The 20632-nt window shown below is 43.6% G+C and overlaps 1 protein-coding gene across 1 annotated transcript; it reads left to right on the top strand.

Annotated features, from left to right (window-relative positions):
* Positions 1–49: 49 nt before the first annotated feature.
* Positions 50–19905, top strand: BLM (BLM RecQ like helicase). Its single transcript, XM_074916997.1, has 21 exons — positions 50–201; positions 323–1020; positions 2138–2324; positions 2751–2863; positions 4039–4171; positions 5164–5897; positions 6708–6884; positions 7305–7423; positions 8822–8935; positions 9733–9831; positions 9920–10068; positions 10908–11014; positions 11798–11958; positions 12436–12631; positions 13060–13250; positions 14250–14397; positions 14756–14955; positions 15763–15955; positions 16382–16504; positions 17731–17938; positions 19613–19905. Exons 1-21 carry the CDS (start codon positions 80–82, stop codon positions 19794–19796), a joined length of 4356 nt encoding a protein of 1451 aa, XP_074773098.1. The 5' UTR covers positions 50–79; the 3' UTR covers positions 19797–19905.
* Positions 19906–20632: the final 727 nt, after the last annotated feature.

The following is a 20632-nucleotide window of genomic DNA, read 5'->3' as shown; positions in this document are numbered from 1 at the left end:
GCGTCCATCCAATGGGCGGGGCAGGCGCTCTTTTGGCGCCGAATGCGAAGGGGCCGAGCAGCGGTGGGGCGGCCCCGTCATGGCGGCCCCCTCCCGCCCCGTCACGGCGGCCGTGCCGCAGAACAACCTGCGGGAGCAGCTGCGGCTCCACTCGGCCCGCGGCGCCCTCAGCAAGCCGCCCCCGCCGCGGCACCGGCCGGCGTGAGTTTTGCGGGGCCTTGCGGGTGGGGGTGGCAGCGGGCGGTGGAGCTTTAGCGTGCGGCGAGCTCCTGGGGAGCCACTCGTTAGCTGGGCCGATAATGGGGGGCTCGTCTCTTTACAGGGGCTTTACCTTTAAGAAGATCTCTCCGGCCGGCGCCCTGCCCAGGGAGCCGCGGGGCTTCTCTGCCGCCTCAGCACTGAGGGACAAAGACGTTAACGCCTCCCTGCCTGATCGCGCCTCGGCCCTCCCTGCCTCCAAGGACAAAAAAAACCAAATCCAGGATTTCTTACCAGCAGCAGCAGCAGCCGGCCCTCACGGACAGGGCCTCGAGACGGCCTGTGCGAGCCCAGCGCTTGCCGGGTCTGGGGAGGCGTCAAAAGACCCTGTGGCCACTGGAAAGACGAGCAGGAGCGAAGGGCTGCACCGTGCTCCCGGTCCTGCGGCCGGCCCCGTCATTACCGTAGAAGATGAGTGGGATGATATTGACGACTTCGATTTGTCAAGAATCGAAAAGAAGTATTGCAGACCACCGGTCCTGTCCCCCAAAGGGCAGCGGGCCTCCTGCAAGGCCTCCCAGAGGTCAAACCCTCGCCGGGATGAGCCGCTGGTCTCTCCCGGGACTGTGGGCGACGACGCGGGGCCTCGCAGCCACGGGGAGGCTTCTCTAGAGGCTGAACAACGGCCCTTGTCGCAGCAGTCTCTCATCTGTCTTGAGGATTCAGCTCCCTGCAGTGGTAACAAGGCTGTGGGTGAGGACCTTTGGGAGAATCTATCTGCTGACGTGATTTCGGATGATGACGGGGAAGAGGCTCACCCAGGTAACAGTTTATTTTAAAGTACCGGTGAGCTGGGAAAAAATACGTTCGTGTTTGCACACAGAGGGCTTGATCTTTGAGAAAGCAGCGGGAGCTGCATGCTCGTATCTGAGGAGTGGTTGTGGGTATGTGATTTTGTTTGTGTGGCCACAGCGTGTGAAAGTGCCGGGTTGTAAGTAGTGGATCGTTGTCTCTGTGGCAGGAGTAGCAGCTGGTCACGTGGAGTTGTAAGAGTGCCCATACGGCAGTCCAGAAACGAAGAACAATGTAGGCATGTTACAGAAAGGAAAGTACTTTTAAAATTCGTACAAATTAAATGTAGTGAAGAGAAATATTAAACCGTAAAAAGAGATCTCTTAATTTAAAAAAGAAAAAACAAAAACCCCCACAAAAATCTGCTAACCTTTGATTATGACCAGAAGGTTCATGACTGTCAGTCAGAGTGCTTCCACACACTTCTCTGTTTGATATGCCTTACCTATTATATTTTGAAAATTTTGATCTTTATTTGTGAGATTAATGTTTATGCAATGGAATAACATTGAACAGTGTTCTGTGATACTGCCATTATACTAAATAGAAAAAGGATTTGTGAACTGTATTTTTCTTCTATAGAATATGTTGCTAGCTTTTCCCCTCTTTCTGTGAAATTAGTTTTAATATATTAATGATACTGATACTGGCCTTTCTTAGTAGGATTTGTCTTATAAGGCACTATACATGTAAATTAACCTTCTAATTCCAGTATAGGGACTGTGCTAGTTGATGAGTTTATGCTCTTTTTAAGCTATTAGTTAATATAACAAGAGTTTTCTGTAAAATCTCTTGTAGGGAAATATATCTCTTAAGTTTTTCTCTTCTGACGGGGAAAGGTAACTGCAGGCAAGCTATATAACTTTTCCACTTGAAAGACAGTTTGTGGGGGGTTTTGTCTGTTTGTTATTAATGGGGAGGAAAAAGGGAGCAGTAACTTTTTTTGTCCTTCAAAAGTCAGAAACTGTATTAAATGAGTATTTTGAAAACCAGCTATTAATTTTTCCCCTCTGTTCAGCTGCATTTTTCCTTATACCAGGATGAGTTTACAGTGTTACCTGACAATATCAATACTCTTCTCTTTTAGCTAATGATGGAAGTGGTGAGAGTCAGAGGCCAAGCAGTGCTGAGAAACATAGCCCCCCTGAGCTGGCAGAGGCCAACACCAAGCTGGTCGCAGGCCCTGAGCTTGAAGAGGATGATTACTTAGATATCATTCCACCCTCCCCTGAAGAAGAGCTGCCTTCCTTCTTGCCTTCTGTAAAAAGCATTAGGTGAAACAAAGTTCACTGATAAAACTGTTTGGTTTTAAAAAGTACCAAAAAAGACATGAGACTAGTGCTTGTTAAAAAGTTTTGGGTTGAGTCGATTGTGTCTGTTGCTTGGCAGGTTGGCAGTTGACAGCTGCTGTTAATGTTTTATGAAATACTTTTTTTTTTATGGCCAATGTTTAAGGTGGCTTTTGCTTCAGAAAAAGCAGTTATTTTTCCTTTCATAGTGGGAGGGGAAAAATTAATACTGAAGCAAGTCTCTGGCACATGGGATGAGTGACAAGCTGCTCAGCTACTTGGATTTTAACTGGGTTTTCAGAAACTTGTTTATCTTTTACACACATCTTAAATGCTGTTATTCTAAAAGATAAACTTCTCTTATGGAAAGTCCTTGATTTACAGATAACTGTATTTTTCTTTTAATGTTAGTAATATTTTCAAAGAATCTCCTACTGGTAGAAGATCCACAGGTAGCAGCATTGAGTCTCAGGTTGCCACAACTCAGCCTGTTGCTGGAAGTGATCCTGGTGCAGAGGCTGCAGGTATGCGAAACGTTTTGAAATTTGATGCCTCTGATTTTGGGGATGGCTTGCAACTAATTGTTCTCCTGTGTATCCCTTGTAAGCGAGAGCTTTAACTGACAGATGGGGGCAAGGGAGCAGGGGCTGAGTCATGGTGTGTGTACATTGTATAGGCTTGGGGCTGTTGTCTGATCCTGAGTCTGGGTTTGTCAGCACCAGCCTGGGACACTGCACAGACCTTCTCTTCAGAACTCAACAGCCCAGATCAACCCAATTGTTTCTGAATCAGCTCTGGTCCAAAGGCACACCACTATAAGCTGGAGCTGTGTCAGTGCTTCCATCTGCTTCCCAGATGCCGGCTTTGAGAGATACTGAGCTAAAATGTTTCCGAGTTTCACTTGCAGAATGAAAAGTTACTATGTGGAGGTGTGGCACAGCCTGATTTAAGGCTGCAGGTTCAGACTTTCTTCTCAAAATATATAAAAATACAGCTTATGGTACTGTTCTACAGTGTTATTTATGATTTTCTGTTTGTAAATTCTCAGAGCAGTGTTATTTATGTTTTAACAATGCTGTTCTGGAAAATCAATTTAATCAAGCTCCATCTTGTCGTCCTCAGGGTGCCGATAGCAAACCCTGGCTCGGTGCATCCTCCTGACCACCCAGTGAGTCAGTGTTAGGCCAGGGTTTAGGCCGAGGGGTCACACCCCTGGTAGCAGCAGTTCATTGACAAAATCTAGGTGGTTTGCAGTGGTGCCAAATTTGAAAGGGAAGGTCATGAAGTGGCAGGTGCTGACTTTCACTCATGAGAGGTTTCCTATGGTGTTTCCTAGTCTAGAATTGCAATGTAATATTTTGATAAAATGTGTTTTAATGTGGTTGGGGAGGGGTAATGCGATAAGAAAAACATCTAGACTTGAATGTTTTTTGGAAATAAGTTTGAAAGAACTATGATGAGGTTTGGAAAATTTATATAGATGACTAATTAAAAGGCAAGGGCAAAAATACGTAGCCTGGGTAAGTTCATGCATGCAGAAATGGTTTCTTTATGCAAATGGACTTTAAAAAAATATATTGAAAGTATATTATTTACTTATTTGTTACAATTTACTGGTTTTTGGGAGAGTGGTATCATCTTGTTACATATTCTAATAACAGTCAGTATTGGTGCCTGCTAAAATCACTTAATCTAACAGATGAAGGTGAGTGTTTGGCGCAGCAGCTCTACGGTGTCATGGCCGGTATCTGTCAGCTGGTGGACGCCATCCCCCTCCATGAGCTTCAGTCCCTGTCATGCGCAAGGGAGCTCCTCCAGCAGAGAGATCTCAGGTAGCTCCCCCGAGCAGCCTTCCCCTTCTGCCTCTCCCTACTGAGCGGCTCCATCCCGCGGAAAAGACGATGCTGAAGGGTTGCTTAAACAGCTTAAAATTACTGACCGAATGAAGGCAAAAAATACCCCAAACTGCTGAAAGTATTAACAACTCCAGTGTTCTGCCAGAAGAAAGGGTCCAGTTCCCCGTTCAGCCTGAGGCAGGGTGAGTCCTGTGTCTCTCTGGTAGGTGACAGCACAAGCTCCTTCCCAAGGAGCTGGGTGATGTGTATAACCAGCTGGTTATACATCCCCATTCCTCCTAACCAGAGGCATTAATTTAACACTCTTTCTCCAAGAGAATGTTAAATCTCTATTAAATCGCTGTCATTGGCCACAGTGATTATGACTTCTCCCAGTACCCACACACTTGTCACTTTTCAGTGTGATTATTGCTACTGCAAATGCTGCTTTAACGTCTGCAGATGCCGCAATACCTAGACAGTGAGTTTTGGGATTTTGTTTTGGTTTTTTCACTGGGACTATGTGCTTTTTCTGAGCATTCTCAGTGAAACTAATTATTCTATTTCCTCTTATTGCTCTAGTCAGACATAGTCTTTAGAAAATACATAAAAACATAATTTGGTTCAAGCATATTTTTACTTTTTTAACTTCAGGTTTGTGCCTCTAAGGATTATTTTTTTTTTTTAAATTCTCTACCTTGCCTGGATCAGTTCCTTGCTGTTGGAAATTCTTTTATGTCTGCAGAGAAGATGTAGTAGTTTTATAATTATTTTGTTCAACTGAGTTCTGGTATTACTCTCTCTTCCCTAGATTTGTTTGAAATATCTTTAAAATATAGTGACACAGAATATGCTGTGGCCACCATATGTTAATATTTTTAATAGGAGAGAGACAAAACGGTTTTGTGTATGTTGTAGAACTTGATAAATCTTTGCTTATGACTAAATATTTGTTTTTTCCTTCTTCCTTCCCTTGCCATCTCTCCCAGGAGAAAATTACTAGGAAATTCTATTTCTTGGAACAAAAGTAGCCCAAACAACACTTTTCCTAGAAACTGGAAGGCATGTGTGGAGCGGGGCCCTCTTGCATGTCCCGGTGATACTCTGTGTTCTGGCCCCAACTGGAGCTTCAGTTCTGGCAGAAACTCGCCAAAATCCACAAACCTCCCATCTCTGCTTTCTGGGACTGTTAATTCAAGCAGTTTTTCTATCAAAACCAATCGAACCTTGGATACCTCTTACGTTTCGAAGCAAAGTCTTGAGGAGATCACCTGCCCAGAACCCACAGTGCTGAATTCTCCCAAGGTAAATGGCCAAGAGGGAGCTTCCTCCAGCCTCCGTTCAACGTTTTCTGACAGCAGCTGGTGGGGAAAACCGGGGCTGAGAAACGGTGTGGACGGTCAGCGGGTGGAGAGGCCCCTCACGAGCACAGCTCTGAAAGCTCAGAGACAAGGTCCCTTGGGCCCCCCTGCAGAAGGCAGTCTGGTTCTCAACGATACAGACTTTGACCTCGATCCCTTTGATTTTGATGAGGGCTGGGAGAATTTGGAGAATGTTTCAGCACCTGAGACCCCCTCCACGCTGTTGTACCAGCCCATCCGGGAGGGGCCCCCTGCCCAGTCGCTGCTGTCAAAGATCATGTCCAGAGCCAAAGGATCTGCTCTTGCATCAAACCCTACTGCTCCGAAATCAACCTTCTCGACGGCAACTAAGAACCGTTCAGGTGAATTATGCTTATTAGGATTACTGTCCTTCCCTGTTTAAATTCTTATTTACTTATTTTTTAAACCTAAGGCCAAGTACCTTACTGTAGGTTGCATCAAAGCCTCTTGTTTCTGTGGAAATTTCTTTTGGTTTCTCTCGGCAAAGTCATCTTTTTTTCCTCCAAGCGATGCCAAACTTCTTGAATACTTATTTGCCGTGCAGGTTGCAGGCTGCTGAGAAGATGAAGCTGCTAAAATTAGAAACTAGAACGTTTCTGTGTTTTTAATTAAATAATGATTCTGCAGTTGTTAATTCAAAGCTGTACAATGGTTTTAGCTGTTTATGCACAATGTTCAAAAACAAACACTTGTTGAAGCAAACCAAACTCATCTGGGGCATGGGGTGGGTCACTATTATTTGTGGTTACTGTAAGAGCAGGTTAGTAAAAGGGGAGGTGGAAATGTTAACCTGTTTCATTGGCTCTGTCGCTGATTCAGCCAGCACCTGCTGTGGGGAGCCTCTTCGTAGCTGTGTGAGCTTTCAGTGCCAGACTGGGCAGTTTCTATAGTCAGGGCTTAGAAACTGGTTTCCAGAGATTTGCATATGGTCAAAATTCACGCTTTAGCTGGTCTTACATTCTAGATGAATGTGATTTCCCCCCCCGCCCCCCCCCCCCCCCCCCCCGTAAGTCATGATTTGAGTTTAAAAGGGTTAAAGGGTTAAAGTGGTGGCTAAGCCTTCCGTTCTAGTGAAGTGGTTTTATGTCGCAGGAGGGGTAGCACAACCTGATATTGTTACTTACTCTAACTATGTTTTCCTTGTCTACTAGATCTGCCAGTTAATAACCCTGCACTGGAACATTTTAGGGGTATGAAATTCTCTCATTCTGAAGAAATGATGAATATATTTCACAAAAAGTTTGGTTTGCACTATTTTCGGACAAATCAGCTGGAGGCCATCAACGCTGCTCTTCTGGGTGAAGATTGTTTCATCCTAATGCCCACGGGTAGGTATCTTTAAATGCCACATGGCTGCAGGCTTTTGAGGGCTGGCAGGGTCTTGAGAAATAAAGACCTGAAGCTCCTTTTGCAAGGCCCGTGATGAACTTCCCTCTTTCTCTGTGCTTTTGCGGAGGTGGCCATAAATTGTGCTGCTTGAATTCTGTGGCTGCAAGATTTCTGACATATTGTATGAACTGCGGTGCCTTGAGTGAGGTGATTGAATTTCTGCTTTCTGTAATATTTCACATGATAGTTGTTCCTTATCCTACATATGTGGCATTAGAGGCAGTCATTGGTAAAAGTTCGTTTCTGAAAGTGCTGTAAAATGCGAAGTAAGAGATAGGCCCCCCATCTTCCACTCCTCCACACCATCTCCCTTTCCTCTCGATACCCAACGTTTGTTGTGTTCTGCTTAATCCTTGCAGGGGGTGGTAAAAGCTTGTGCTACCAGTTACCAGCGTGTGTCTCTGCCGGAGTCACTATCGTGATCTCTCCATTGAGGTCGCTGATAATAGATCAAGTTCAGAAGCTGAAGACTCTAGATGTAAGTTCAAGCAGCTTTATTTAGTTAAACTGCAGATAAGTGAAATTAGAAATCTGAAAATTTACAGCAAATCTTACGTCTCTCAAATATAAACTGCAAACATTGATTAGATTGGAATGGTAAAAGGCACACAAAGCTGTGTAGGATGGATTAAATTAGATGAACTAGAATATCTTGGCAGTGTAACTGCTAAATTTATTGATGATGCTTGTGTGGATTTGTTATTGGAGCTTAGCTGTCAAGTACAGATGCCTGATTCTTAGAACCTGAGAGTTGTGTTTAGGCACCTAAAGAGGAGCAGCCTGGCTCTGTAGCAGAAATAAGCACCCTACAGTTCCTGAGCTGAGCGAGTTCTGGAGATGCGAAGCACTTCTAGAGAAGTAAGAAAGCTAGGGCAGAAGATGTGTGCTCCTACAGCTGACCCCTTAGGAGCTGCTTTTGCCTCAGTGAAGTGACTTTTTCATCTGCAGTGTATTACTGATATTGAGAGATCAGTGGAGAAAAGGTGGATAACACGTTTTAGGGCAAAAACCCAGAGATGGTTTGAGGTGTGAGACCAAGGGGACTATGATGGAAGGTTCTGAAGCTCGGACAAATCCTTCTCTTGTCGAGTACAGTTTTTGACAGTCTGACTAGGCAGGGCCCTTGAAGATTTGTTGGCCCTTCGGTGACTACTGCACTGCTCTCCACCCTGGCTGGTGTGGTGGGCTGCGCCGCTGTAAAAGCCAGTTAAATGGGCTCTGGGGCTCCCGGGGACTCGTGGCTGCAGAGGGCATCTCCTGCAGAGCTGCAGGCCAGAGGAAGAGGAGACAAGCAGGCAGAAATGGCTCTATTGGTGCCACCTGTTCTTACACTGGTTTTGTCCTCAGGGTCTCATTCCTTTGTTACTATTCAGCATGAATAGTAAGTTATACTTTTAAACTTAATATTAAATTGCTGCTCCAGGTTGTATCCAGTCTATTCCGATGCAATGTTGTTCTGTGGGCCCTGTCACTGAGGGTGTTATGTTTTTGTGCTTCTTGCACATTCACACATTCAATTCAAACTTACAGTGTATTGAGCAATAAACAAATATCACATCTGTTTTCTTTACTGGACAGAGAGTTCAAAGGAAGTGGAGAAATCCCCTAGGTCAGCCATCAGTTTGCTGGTAGAATTGGGAGCAAAGAATTGAATTTGGCTTATAGTCTCTTGGTTTTATTGTTAGAAAAATTCTGCGATGTCTACAGTGCAGTGGGGCTTCAAATGCTATCTGTAATTACACAAGCATTGAAAATGTTCACTGAGGATAGTAAATGCATGTACTTTGATCTGGTTTATAACTAGATGTAGGACTGTAGTTGGAGGTCTTCTGTTTTGTGCATATTAAAGCTTTATTTTTATTTTTTTTTAATATAGATTGCTGCAACATACCTGACTGGTGATAGAACGGATGCTGATGCTTCAAAAATATATATGCAATTGTCAAAAAAAGATCCTGTAATAAAGCTTCTGTATGTTACCCCTGAGAAGGTTTGTATTTAATTTGAATTCTAAAATGATGGAGGCAACAAGAGGAAGATTACTATGAGGTATTAAAGGGGAAACACTGAACTTAGAGTAGGCTTCTGGGGAAAAAAAATGCTAAACATTATTTAGATAATTCAGTAAGACTCTGTACAGTCATAACTAATTTCAGTCAGTAAGTAACCAAGAATGAGAACTGAATATGTCTTACAATGTAAATTCTCAAAACAAAAAAAACCACTGCGCCAGCCATTTCAATATATCTTACTACATATTAGTGGCTAGCTGCTGTCAAGTTGCTGTTAGAATCTAGGCTGCTGTGGACAGGAAAATACCCAGAGAAAATGTATAACTGTCAGGGTAACAGGTCGAAGGATTGCTGTGCACTTCATTATGTGCTGCCTTTAAAGATTATGTCATTCCCCAGGAGCTTTGTAAGAGGGGAGTGCAGTGTGCTGATTACGTTTCTCTTTCTGCATTGTCTTTCCCTGTCTTTTGTAACAGAAGTAATTTAAATTTACTCAGATTGCAGGACCTCTGTATAGGTGATCCTGGGACCCTGCAGTAATCCCGCTCCAGCTGCTCTGTTGTCAATTAAACTGGAGCTGATTGATTGCCATCATCTTCACGCCTTCAGGCTGTAGCCGTGCAGCCACAATACCTTTGCTGTCCAGAACAGCTGTTTGTGTGTTGCCACAATACCTTTGCTGTCTAGAACAGCTGTTCGTGTGTTCCTCACTGGGCAGGTGATGTGATGCTGCTGTTACTTTGCTTTCTCACGCCACTGGTGGCTCTGTGCCTAGGTCTGTGCAAGCAACCGACTGATGTCAGCCTTGGAAAACCTCTACAACAGGAAACTCCTTGCGCGTTTTGTCATTGATGAGGCCCACTGTGTCAGCCAGGTGAAAACCTTGACTTGTTTTCCAAGATAGCAAAAAAATCAGTTGGAGCATCTTACTCAGTTATACTTAAATCTTGTTTTTCAACTAGTGGGGTCACGATTTTCGACAAGACTACAAACGGCTGAATATGCTCCGCAGGAAGTTTCGCTCTGTTCCTATGATGGCTCTGACTGCCACTGCCAACCCCAGAGTGCAGAAGGATGTTCAGAATCAGCTTGAGATGCTAAAACCACAAGTGTAAGTCACTCAGCAGTTTCCTGAAGCAATTTGTTTGTGACACAGAAATTCTGAATGGAAAACCTTGCAAAGTAAGAAAAGCATTACAGGTCCACCTGGAATACTTATGTCGTTGTAGCTGATTAAATGAGAATGTGTGAGGGGAATTGAATGTGACTTATAAGCAGAATATTAAAGTAAGAAAAAAATCCACTTGCCAAACTCTTCCTTGCATCATTAAGGAAGCTGTGTAATAGAAAATTCTGACATTTTCTGTCACTGACTAAACACACAAGTTGGATTTTAGGGTGCTTTTCATGAGACTGCTGGAAAACTGCAAAGGCTGGAAGTGTTTTTTAATTAGCACTGGCAGTAACATCGATAATGAGGTATCATTGGGCCTGGATTGTATTGTAGTGTGTTCATTGTACACGATGGAAAAAAAAAAATTGTTTTGTTGAATTTCTCATTTTAGGAATTAATTTTAGGGTAGAAGGAGGGAGGTGACACTGTATTTTGCAAATTTGACGGGTCAGATGTGGATGCTAGTGTTCAAAAGGGAAGTGAAGGCGAGGCAAATCGCTCTGTGTGTGGTTTATGGTTCGTGGGCGTTTCTTCCCTCTACACAGTGCCATGGAGCTTCATTTTTTTCACAGCCACAGGAAAAATGCAGGAATTTTAGACCCAGAGTATGGGTGATGTGAATCTCCGTGAGCATAGTGGAACAATAATTCCTTTGCCGATAATGCAGAAGGAGTAGCGGTTAGCTGAAGGGGGGACGCTCCAGTCAGTCCCTAGTTTCTTGACAGGATTAATGCACCCATAAAGCTGACGAGTACCTATGAACTGTTCCGTTTTAGGTTTACAATGAGCTTCAACAGGCATAACTTGAAATATGATGTATTGCCCAAGAAGCCAAAGAAGGTGGCAATGGATTGCTTGGAATGGATTAAAAAATATCATCCCTGTGAGTACTGAGCAACATAGTGTGCTTGTGTGCTTTTTCATGAACTGCTTCTTAAGGCAGAAAAAAGCTTCTATAATGCTGTAAAACCCCCAAACTTGTATCTTTCTGGAAATGACTAATGTATTTACAAGAAAAACAAGTTGGACGCAAAATTATGTTATTGGTAATGGAAATCAGATTTATGGGCATCATAAAGTCAAGAGTTCAAGTTAAGATGGAAAAGTAAATGATGGTAAAACTCTTGGGTAATCTTTCTGGAGGTTGCCAGACCTTTTAGCATCGTGTCTTCAGAGTATAAAGGCCATCTAATATCCGTACTGTTCTCAGTGTTTAATTCTGTTAGTCTGCTTGTCTCTGGTCCCCCTTGGAGGTACCTCCAAGGGCTCCTCTCTTCCCTGGCTCACTTCTGGAGCCTGGCAGCTCCTGCTGCTGGCAGTAGGCTGCACCCAGCTCCTCCATGGCTTCCCTCATGCTGGGACCTGCCCTATCACTGGCTGAACTGTTCTGCCTCTTAATTTGTGTAGTTCTTTATTCATGCGTTTTAAATCCTAAGATACATGGTACCAAGCAGGAAACCTTTTCTTGATTCCACCTGGCCAAAAAAACAGGAATTGGGCAAGGAGAAACTTAACAAAAACATCTGATATTAATAAAATTAAACAGTTACTGCATTACACTTGCCAACCTCTCCCTATTGGAATAAATGTATTAACTCAACAGGTATGACTGTTAAGCAAGCGAAAGGGAATGAAGCTGTATTGTAGCACAAATCTTTTTTTGCAGATGACTCTGGAATAATTTATTGCCTTTCACGTCATGAGTGTGACACAACAGCAGCTATTCTGCAGAGTCAAGGTCTTGCTGCACTTGCCTACCACGCTGGCCTCACTGACTCCAACAGAGATCTTGTGCAAAAGAAGTGGATTAATCAAGAAGGTTGCCAGGTAAAAGAGAGCAACTGGGGAAAAGTAGTGAATAGAATTTAGAGCACTTTTATCCCTCTTGGCCTAGCAAATGAAAGTGAAGTTGTGTAACATTATTTCCAAATTGGATGCAGTATTAAAAAACCAATCCAAACGGGTCTGCTGAAACACATTAGCTGTCGCTTTCTTTGGGGGTTTACAAATCAAAGGCTGCGGTGCTGCACCCAGGTATGAAGGAACTGAGCAGCACAAGGCTTCTGAAACAGCTCAAGGCACACTGCCGAAGATATTGAGACTCAAATTTGGAGTTTTCCCTTTGTTGGGAATAGCCCTTCTGAAAGGAGGGGTGGATTTGCTGTTTTGTACTTGTCTTGCAGTGTTACAGTTGCATTTCCAGGTTCTGCACAGTTTTGTAACCCTGATGGCCTATTTTCGATGCAGAGTGCTGCATGAATGACTCCCACAACTCTACATAATGAACGATTACTTCCTTCCCAGGTTATATGTGCAACAATTGCCTTTGGAATGGGAATTGATAAACCTGATGTACGCTACGTTATCCATGCTTCTCTTCCCAAATCTGTAGAAGGTTACTATCAGGAATCTGGCAGAGCTGGACGAGATGGCGAGATGTCCCACTGCCTGCTCTTCTACAGCTACAGTGATGTCACCAGACTGAGAAGGTTGATACTGAGTGAGTCCTCATGTCTGTAACTTAATGGAGACAATGCTAACAGAGGTGCATAGTCCCTGGTCTCTGTTTTGTTTAGACTGTGTCACCTCCTCATTTAGAAGCACCATACATACATACTGCAGTGTTGCAGAAGTGGGAGGACTCTGCATCTTCACCTGAACAGTTTTCTGTAATGAAAGATTTTGTCACTTGTACTTCATTTTAGTCATTTTGCTTCATACATATCCATCTCCTGATTCTTGTAATTCTAGTCTTATTTCCCTTCTCCATTCTTTAAAACTTCAGAGGTAAAATCTGTCCTAGGTTAGTTCTGTACTAACCTACTCATCTTTTTTTTTAAGCAAAAAAAATATGGTGTTTTGTCTGATAATATATTAAAAGGCAGAAGTGCAGATTTAACAAATACAATTGAATCTGTTGCGTTTCAGTGGAGAAAGATGGAAACAGTCACACGAGAGAGACTCACTTTAACAACCTGTACAGTATGGTTCACTACTGTGAGAATGTCGTTGACTGCCGCCGAATTCAGCTTTTGGCCTACTTTGGGGAAACTAATTTTAATCCCACCTTCTGTAAAGATCACCCAGAAGTAACCTGTGATAACTGCAGCAGAAAGAAGGTAAAAGCCACAGCTCTTATTTATAGTGTTTTTAAACTGATTTTGCATTTAGCTGTGTTAAAAAATGGTTACATGATGTTTGGGAAGGTAAATGGGGAAAATGAATGAGATGTCTTGTATTTTTGTGATGCTAGATGCTTCGAATTATTTCCAGGATTTAACCTAGAGTGGAATTACACACGGACTTACGATGCTCCTGTTTCTGTCAGAGGAGGTGTAAGGATGTTCCTTGGAGTGGATTTTCTTGGCCACAGCACTTATAGGAGGCGGGAGCTGATACAGGATCCCTTGGAATGGCTGTGAGGAAATCCCTTCAGCTGCCAATTCTGACATTTTCCAGGCAGCTTTGCACTGCCAGGGCAGCACAGGTGCCATGTCAGGAGGGTGTGCACCACTTGAGGAGGCCAGAGGTTGGGGTTTGTGCGCCAGGGATTGAAACAAACTTGTCAGTGGCATGAACAGGAGCTCGGAGCAGACAGGGGAGAGTTACTGATCTCTATAAACCAGATCAGCTTCATACGTGATGATAATTGCTTCTCAGTCCTGTCTTTGAAGCATTACCTTACATAGCTGTGATTGTAATGTTTGGCTAGAATAATTTATATTCAGTCCAGGCTTCTCATTTTAATGCATACTGGAGGTGTAAATTCTAGTGCATGGCAGCAGAATAATTATGGGAATGCTTTCCAGATGATTGACCTTGATTACTGGTATTCACGCAGCAATCTTGCAGCTCACTCTATAGAATTAACACAATAGGGATTAAACACAATCAACTGGTATGTATTATTGCATTTTCCAGAGCATTATCAAATCCATAATTCCTGAGACTGTATTGTATCACTGTAGGTGTACTAACTAGAAAATCACTATTTCTCTCTTTGGAACAAAATGAATTCATGACTGGAGAAAGCTCAATAATGAAAAGCTTGTCAGTAACAACCTGCATTACGACAGAGCCATGTAACGCTGTTTCCTCATCAAGTCTATTTTTAATAGGATTACAAATCAAGAAATGTAACAGATGAAGTGAAGAGCATTATAAGATTTGTACAAGAGCACTGTGGACAAATGGGACGAATAAACACAAAGAGAAATATACGTTCTGGAAGGTACACGCTGAACATGATGGTGGACATCTTCTTGGGTAAGTACTGCTCCTCCAGAGACACCACCTCAATAGACTTGGTGTGTGAAGTCCTGACTAAGTACAGAAGGTCTGCACAACACCAGCAATGGTTTAAAAGAAGGTGTATTTTACAAAATTATTCTTCCCAGGAATCTCTTGGTGATAAATGATCCAAAATAAATGAGACTAAAGCTTTAATCCATTTCAGGTTGCTATAGTGATAATATTAGTTTTCTGGTGGTGCTTGGAGTTTCTGGTGCATAAAAATATTGTTTGCTGTGCATGGACTATGGAATGCCCTCAGGAGTCTCCCACAGCCTGTAAATACCTGCGTACCTCCTGATTGCAGGCTGAGCTTGTGATTTCTGTTGCACAGGCACAACGAGTGCAAAGATTCAGTCCGGAATATTCGGGAAGGGAGCTGCCTACTCCAGACATAATGTTGAAAGGCTCTTTAGAAAATTGGTCTTGGACAAGATTCTGGATGAAGACTTGTATATCACAGCTAATGACCAAGCGGTAGCATATATAATTCTAGGAGAGAAAGCTCAGGCTGTGCTAAATGGATCACTACAGGTATGTAAGAATTCTCTTTTTTTTTTTTTTTTTTTTTTTTGTACTTGAACATATTGTTTTAAGGAATGTGCTACAGTTTTTATGTAGCATATACCCTAGGACAGTTTAAACATAATTACCTACCAGCTGGAGTACAGGAACTGGTCTTTAGCAGATGCTAGGAACAGAATCCAACAAGCATGGTTTCTGGTCCAGTATTCTAATAACAGTGTTGTGAGGTAAAAGGTGAGTTTGAGAAGATCAGAGAGGATTAAATATTTCTTTTCACCCTCCCATCCACCTGATTCCAGCTTGACAGGAAAGGAAAGTTGTGACCAACACAGAAAAAGCTAGTTAAGAAGCAAAGAACAAACAGTGCTACCTTTTCCTGTATTTTCTGCTCTATTTTTTCCAGTCATTGGTCAGCTCTGATGGAAAATGCACTTCAAGGTCATGGAAGCAGTCCCAGAATTGCTTGAGGCAGTATCTCCTCTACACTAGTGCTGTGTTTGGCGAAGAGCAGAACCCTCAGCTCACACCTAGTGACCCCTGTTTAAAGCCAGCTGTGAACTGGGGTCTCGGCATTTTTGCCCTGTGTTGTGTATACTCTGCTAGCTCTCCGTAGGAGAAACTTAAGGGTGGTTGAGTAGCCTGTTAGAAAACAAAATCATTTAAAAAGTGTATGGTGGGTAAATAGCTTTTTTTTTTGGTCCATCAAAGAATGCTTTTGGTTTCCTTCAGTGTTTCCCCATGTTACCAGTCAGTCTGCTAATGATGGCTCTGCAGTAACTGCCCCAACAGGAGTTACTGGTTGGTTTATTTTAACAGGTGGAGTTTCATGAAACAGAAAGTGCCAGTGCCATCAGAAAGCAAAGGGCTTCCATGGCAAAAATGTCCCAGCGGGAAGAGATGGTTAAAAAGTGCCTTGGGGAACTTACAGACACCTGCAAAACGCTTGGGAAAGTCTTTGACGTGCATTACTTCAATATTTTCAGTACTTCAACTCTAAAGAAAATAGCAGGTAACGTCAGCTTCTCGTTACTCAGAGCCCCTGTTGGCAGCAGGCTGCACGGGCAATTGTAGCCTTTGCTGACAGAAAATCCACCGTTTTGAACATTTAGTGAGAACAGATTTAAGTTTACGTAACTGAGCGGGTGCTCTGGAAGCAGCGGACGCAGCAGGGTTCTGTGGAGCTGTGGTTTGTGCTGTAGCAGTCCTGCCTGATAAGAGCCACCCAAGCAATCATTCTGCAAAACAAACTGAAGTATCATCAGAGAGAACTTTCAGACTAGTTTTTGTGCTCACCAACTAGAAGCAAATCTGCTAGACGCATGGCTTGTTTCCTGAAGGACTTAACTCATAGGGTGGCATGAAAAGGAATTAACGTCCTCCAGAATACCATAATCTCTCTTTTGACGTGTCTGACTGGTACTTTGTTGCATTACAGAAACCTTGTCGTCTGATGCGGAGGTTTTACTGCAGATTGATGGTGTCACAGAAGACAAACTGGAAAAATATGGTGCAGAAATAATTAAAGTGATGGATAAGTACTCTGAATGGACCATACCAGGTTTAGTATCCTTTGGACCTAAACCCGTACTTTCTGTTTAGTACCTTCTCTCCTCCTCTATCAGAAGTTTCATTCAAAAGTTACCTTGTTTTAAATACAAATAACTAATGCTTACAGTTTAATCATTACCAAAAGGGAGCAATTGCATGCTTTCAGAACATACAGAGGTCTTTGCTGTCTTCTCACTACTTAAATTCAGTGTATCTCTGAAAGATTGAAAAAGAAAAACAAGAACAAAGCAGATTGCTCTGCTCCTAACCTATTAGTTATTGGGATTTATGTAATATGCTTAAGTATAATGAGAATTCTGACCTTAAGTTTTACACCCACATCCACTATATCTGGGGTAACGTTGTAGCCTGGCAGATAATCAAGAACTACTACCTGTTCTCTTTGATAGTAATTGAGGTCAGTAAGTTCAGGTCTTCACTGACTAGCGCTTGCTCAGACATGAAGAACTTTCAAAGCTGGGTCTCTGGTCAGAACAGTCGTGTTTTGCAATGCCTTTGCACAGCTCTAGCCTTACACACAAAGTTCGGCTCAATGGAGAACTGAGCCCTGAGACCAGTAAATCTGGTAACTTCACATGAGCGCAGCACATGGCCTGTGTTGCGGTTGGGAATATTGGGTACAGCTTGACTATCCCATTTGACTTTGGGCCTGCAATTTTGGTGTTTGTGTTTAAGGAGGCAGTGCTTTCTTACACTGCAATGGGAATAAGTGCATGTCCACAAACCTCATTTTTAAGTATTTTATTCTACTTTGCCTGTGCAAAGAATCACATCCCTCTTGATCATGACTGATTGAGAAGGAGCTCTCAGCTGCCTGGGCCTTTCGGTGCCTCCTGATGCTGTTTTTAAAAACAAGTGCTGTATTTGTAGTATTTATGGTATATTCCATAATTCTTTCCAGCTGATATGGGGAAGAGAATGTAAAGGCAGGAAGGCCAGTGTCACTGAAATAGTTTAGACAAGAAGCCAGGCTAGAGAAAATAGGACTGGCCAGTATTCTTTTATGTCATGAGATAAACCAAAACTGCCTTCTGTCCTTGCTTTACACCAACCTGCCTTTAGTCTGGAGCATCACTGGGATGAAGGTGGTGCAAAGGAGGTTCTGACCAGCAAGGACGGAAGTTTTGGTACCATCAGTGTGTTCTGGTGGATGGTTCTGAGTGGCCCAAGCCCTGTTTCGATCTCGTTAGTGTTAAGTCACCTCTCTGTCTATAGAAGATGCTGCCTGCCAAAGTGTGGACACAGCTCCGAAAAGCACTGGCACACCTGAGAGTGAGGAAGAAGCAGAAGATGTAGTTACAACCTCAAGCTATTTTAGCAATAACGCAAACCAAAGAAGGAAGAGGAAAAGGCCGCCAAACTTCAGAGAATCCAAGAGGAAGAAGACAAGTAATGGTGGTAGCCAGCAGTTTCATCCCAAAGGGTACGTTGCTTGCGGTCATTAGTAACTTTTCTTTGTCCAGAACAGCATGATGAAGGTCACAGAATCTCACTGTTGTCCTTCTGCCTTTTCTTGAGTAAGTATGGGCTTTAAGAATGACATTAAAATTATCCAGGTACCTGGTAACAACTGCTCTACTTTGATTTTCTAGTATTTTTTGTTTAAAAAGCTCCTGGTGAGGGAGGATATTTAACAATTGTTCTTTGTTTCTCACTTGTGACTGCCACAAGCTAAGTAGTGACACTAAATTTCAGTGTGCTGCCTTAACCATTATTACCAGGCTGACTGGATTCTGTGCTTGGAAACATAAAGAGGGCTTAAACTTCAAAGACTTGATGGAATATTTGAACTTCAGTTCCAAGTTCCTTGTTAATTTAAATTTTCCCTCTGATTGTACCATACAAGGCAATGCCACACAAGAGTGTAACGTTTGGATCCAAGAGTCGGGTCGGTCTTGAGCTTCTCAGGCAGATCTGCCACCGAACTGTCACAGGGTGATGAAAGAGCCAGGCTGGGCCTCATCCTTTGAGTCAATGACCTTATTTTCAGGGTTCATGTAGTTCTGAGTCTCGTAACTCAAGTAGTCACAGTTTGTGCTGAAGGTCTGTGCTCCAAAACATAATGATAAATCAGTGCTAAAAGGAGATATGGGTGGAGAAATTCTGCCCTCCCAAAACCCTCTTTAAAAACAGGGGGGTGACAGTAGAAAACTTGAGCAATAACTTCGGATTTGGGGTTTATAGTTGTGCCTTTGAAAGGTTTGCTGTGCTCACAGCTTGCCTGGACAGAAAGGAATTAAACATAAGTAGCCTATACTGTGGTGTGGCCAATTGCTCCGCCTAGAAATTTCACCTTGTCTGGTATGTGAGACAGAAACGAGGTATGTGGACAACCTATGCCTTGCCTTTCTGATATAATTCTTTGAATGGGGTCTTATTCCGTCTGTAAGTGTCACAGAAATTGTTACATGTCAGCTGGGAGTTCAGGCCATTCAGAGTAGCTCTAAATGGTTCTAATGTGCTCTTGAAAACATTCTGTAAAATCCTCACCTGAAGTCACACCTAAAACATAACGACTGTTAGGTTTTATTAGTTACTGGTATATTAACTACTTATATTTTACTGCTTTAATATTGCATCAAAGAGAAAATATAGTCTGCCTTGTTAAAACTCATTGCTTTCTGCCATTGTCTGTTCTCCCCAAGGATATCTCCTCCCCTGGCCTGTTTTTCCTCTTTCTGGTCTCTTTTTTTTTTTTTTTCGTAGCAAATAACAGTTGCCAGCCCAGTGGGTTTTATTCCCACCCTTTTCACTTCCCATCTACTAAAATATTAGTCATTAAATGCTGTTGACCCTGATGTGTCACTTAATGTTGATATTCTAATTGGATTAATAGGAGTCAGGTTAGTTCAGCATTCTCTGTCCTTGTTTCAGGCTGCTTCTTGCCCTTAGGCAAACGCTAGAGCAACCGCTACACTTCATTTACATTTCAAAGGGATTTTCACAGCCATGTGTATTTTTTAAAAACCCAGAAAATTAAAAATGAAAGCATAGTCTTCTAGATAGTCTAATGGTGATGCATATGTAAGTACACCATGGGTGTGGGGAAGGGGGCAGGACTCAGATGTTTGACACACATGTCCTGTCATTTTTGCAGTGGTTACGGCAGGTACAGGAGGACAAAAAGGCCATCTGGCTTGAAGGCTCCAGCTTCCTCCGGCTCCAGTTCAGCCTCCTACAGGGTTAGTGCTACACAAGCAGCTGCTGCAAAGCTGGGGATCATGGCACCGCCGAAACCCAAAAACAGACAGTTCCTTCAGCCTTGCTATTCGGTGTTGTAACTAGGAAAATGTAAATACTGTGTGAAATCAAGCCCTGCAGATGTAATCAATGTCTATTAAATTTTTGTTTCATTTGCTAAACCTTGCAAGACTTGTACATTTTGAGTAGAAAGGCTCACATTAAATGTTTTTAAACTCAGCTTTATTTGGACCTTTCTTTATTTGTTTATAGTAGAAAGAATTCTAGACACGCTGCCCTCGGTTACAGGTGACCTCTTTATTACCCCCCCTTTACAGCTACCAACATCAAAAGCTGTTGCTGAACTGCACTGCCGAGTGCTGCGCTTCCCGCTGCTCTCCCTTGCTACTCCTGCGAGGGCGTCCAAGCTCCAGAGCCGAGCTGCTCTTCCAGGGTTGTTCACCTGAGAGAGAAAATGTTGATGTTTCTAAGTCTGAAGTTCTGTTCCCCAGGTGCTGGGGCTGAAGGGCCAAGCGCCGCCCCACGTGTGCTTCCTTTTTTTAGGCATTCTGGGGTTTTTTCGAGCTGAGATCTTGTCATTCGAGATCAGTGGAGCTGCTCTCGGCCTCCCCGCTCCTGCCCCGCACAAGGAGAGCTCAGCCGCGGGGCCGGGATGAGCCGCCGCGAGCTTGCCCGGGGCAACGGCTCTTCCTGCGCGGCCCCGGCTGGCCGTGCGGCGCGCGACGCCTCCCGTGAGCCCCCAGGCCCGTCGGTTAAAGCTCCCGTGAGCCCCCAGGCCCGTCGGTTAAACGGCCGCTTCGCAACGGTCACCGCCTCACACCGAGCGGACCGCGCTGCAGCGCGGACGGGCCGCGCCGCTCCCGCCGCGATCCCGAGCCGCTCCCGCCCTCCCGAGCGCTGCCTCCAGGGTTCCGCG

Source organism: Athene noctua, chromosome 13 (genome assembly GCF_965140245.1).
Source record: "Athene noctua chromosome 13, bAthNoc1.hap1.1, whole genome shotgun sequence".
NCBI classification, from domain to species: domain Eukaryota; kingdom Metazoa; phylum Chordata; class Aves; order Strigiformes; family Strigidae; genus Athene; species Athene noctua.
The sequence above is the reverse complement of the archived record's forward strand: the minus strand, read 5'-3'. Positions and strand labels throughout refer to the sequence as shown.

Excerpts from the sequence above, each read along its gene's own strand:
- BLM (XM_074916997.1), top strand. The coding sequence starts at position 80 with ATGGCGGCCCCCTCCCGCCCCGTCACGGCGGCCGTGCCGCAGAACAAC. Across the intron at positions 14,398-14,755 it reads GATGGTGGACATCTTCTTGG|GCACAACGAGTGCAAAGATT; the intron begins GTAAGTACTGCT and ends TCTGTTGCACAG. Across the intron at positions 14,956-15,762 it reads TGCTAAATGGATCACTACAG|GTGGAGTTTCATGAAACAGA; the intron begins GTATGTAAGAAT and ends TTATTTTAACAG.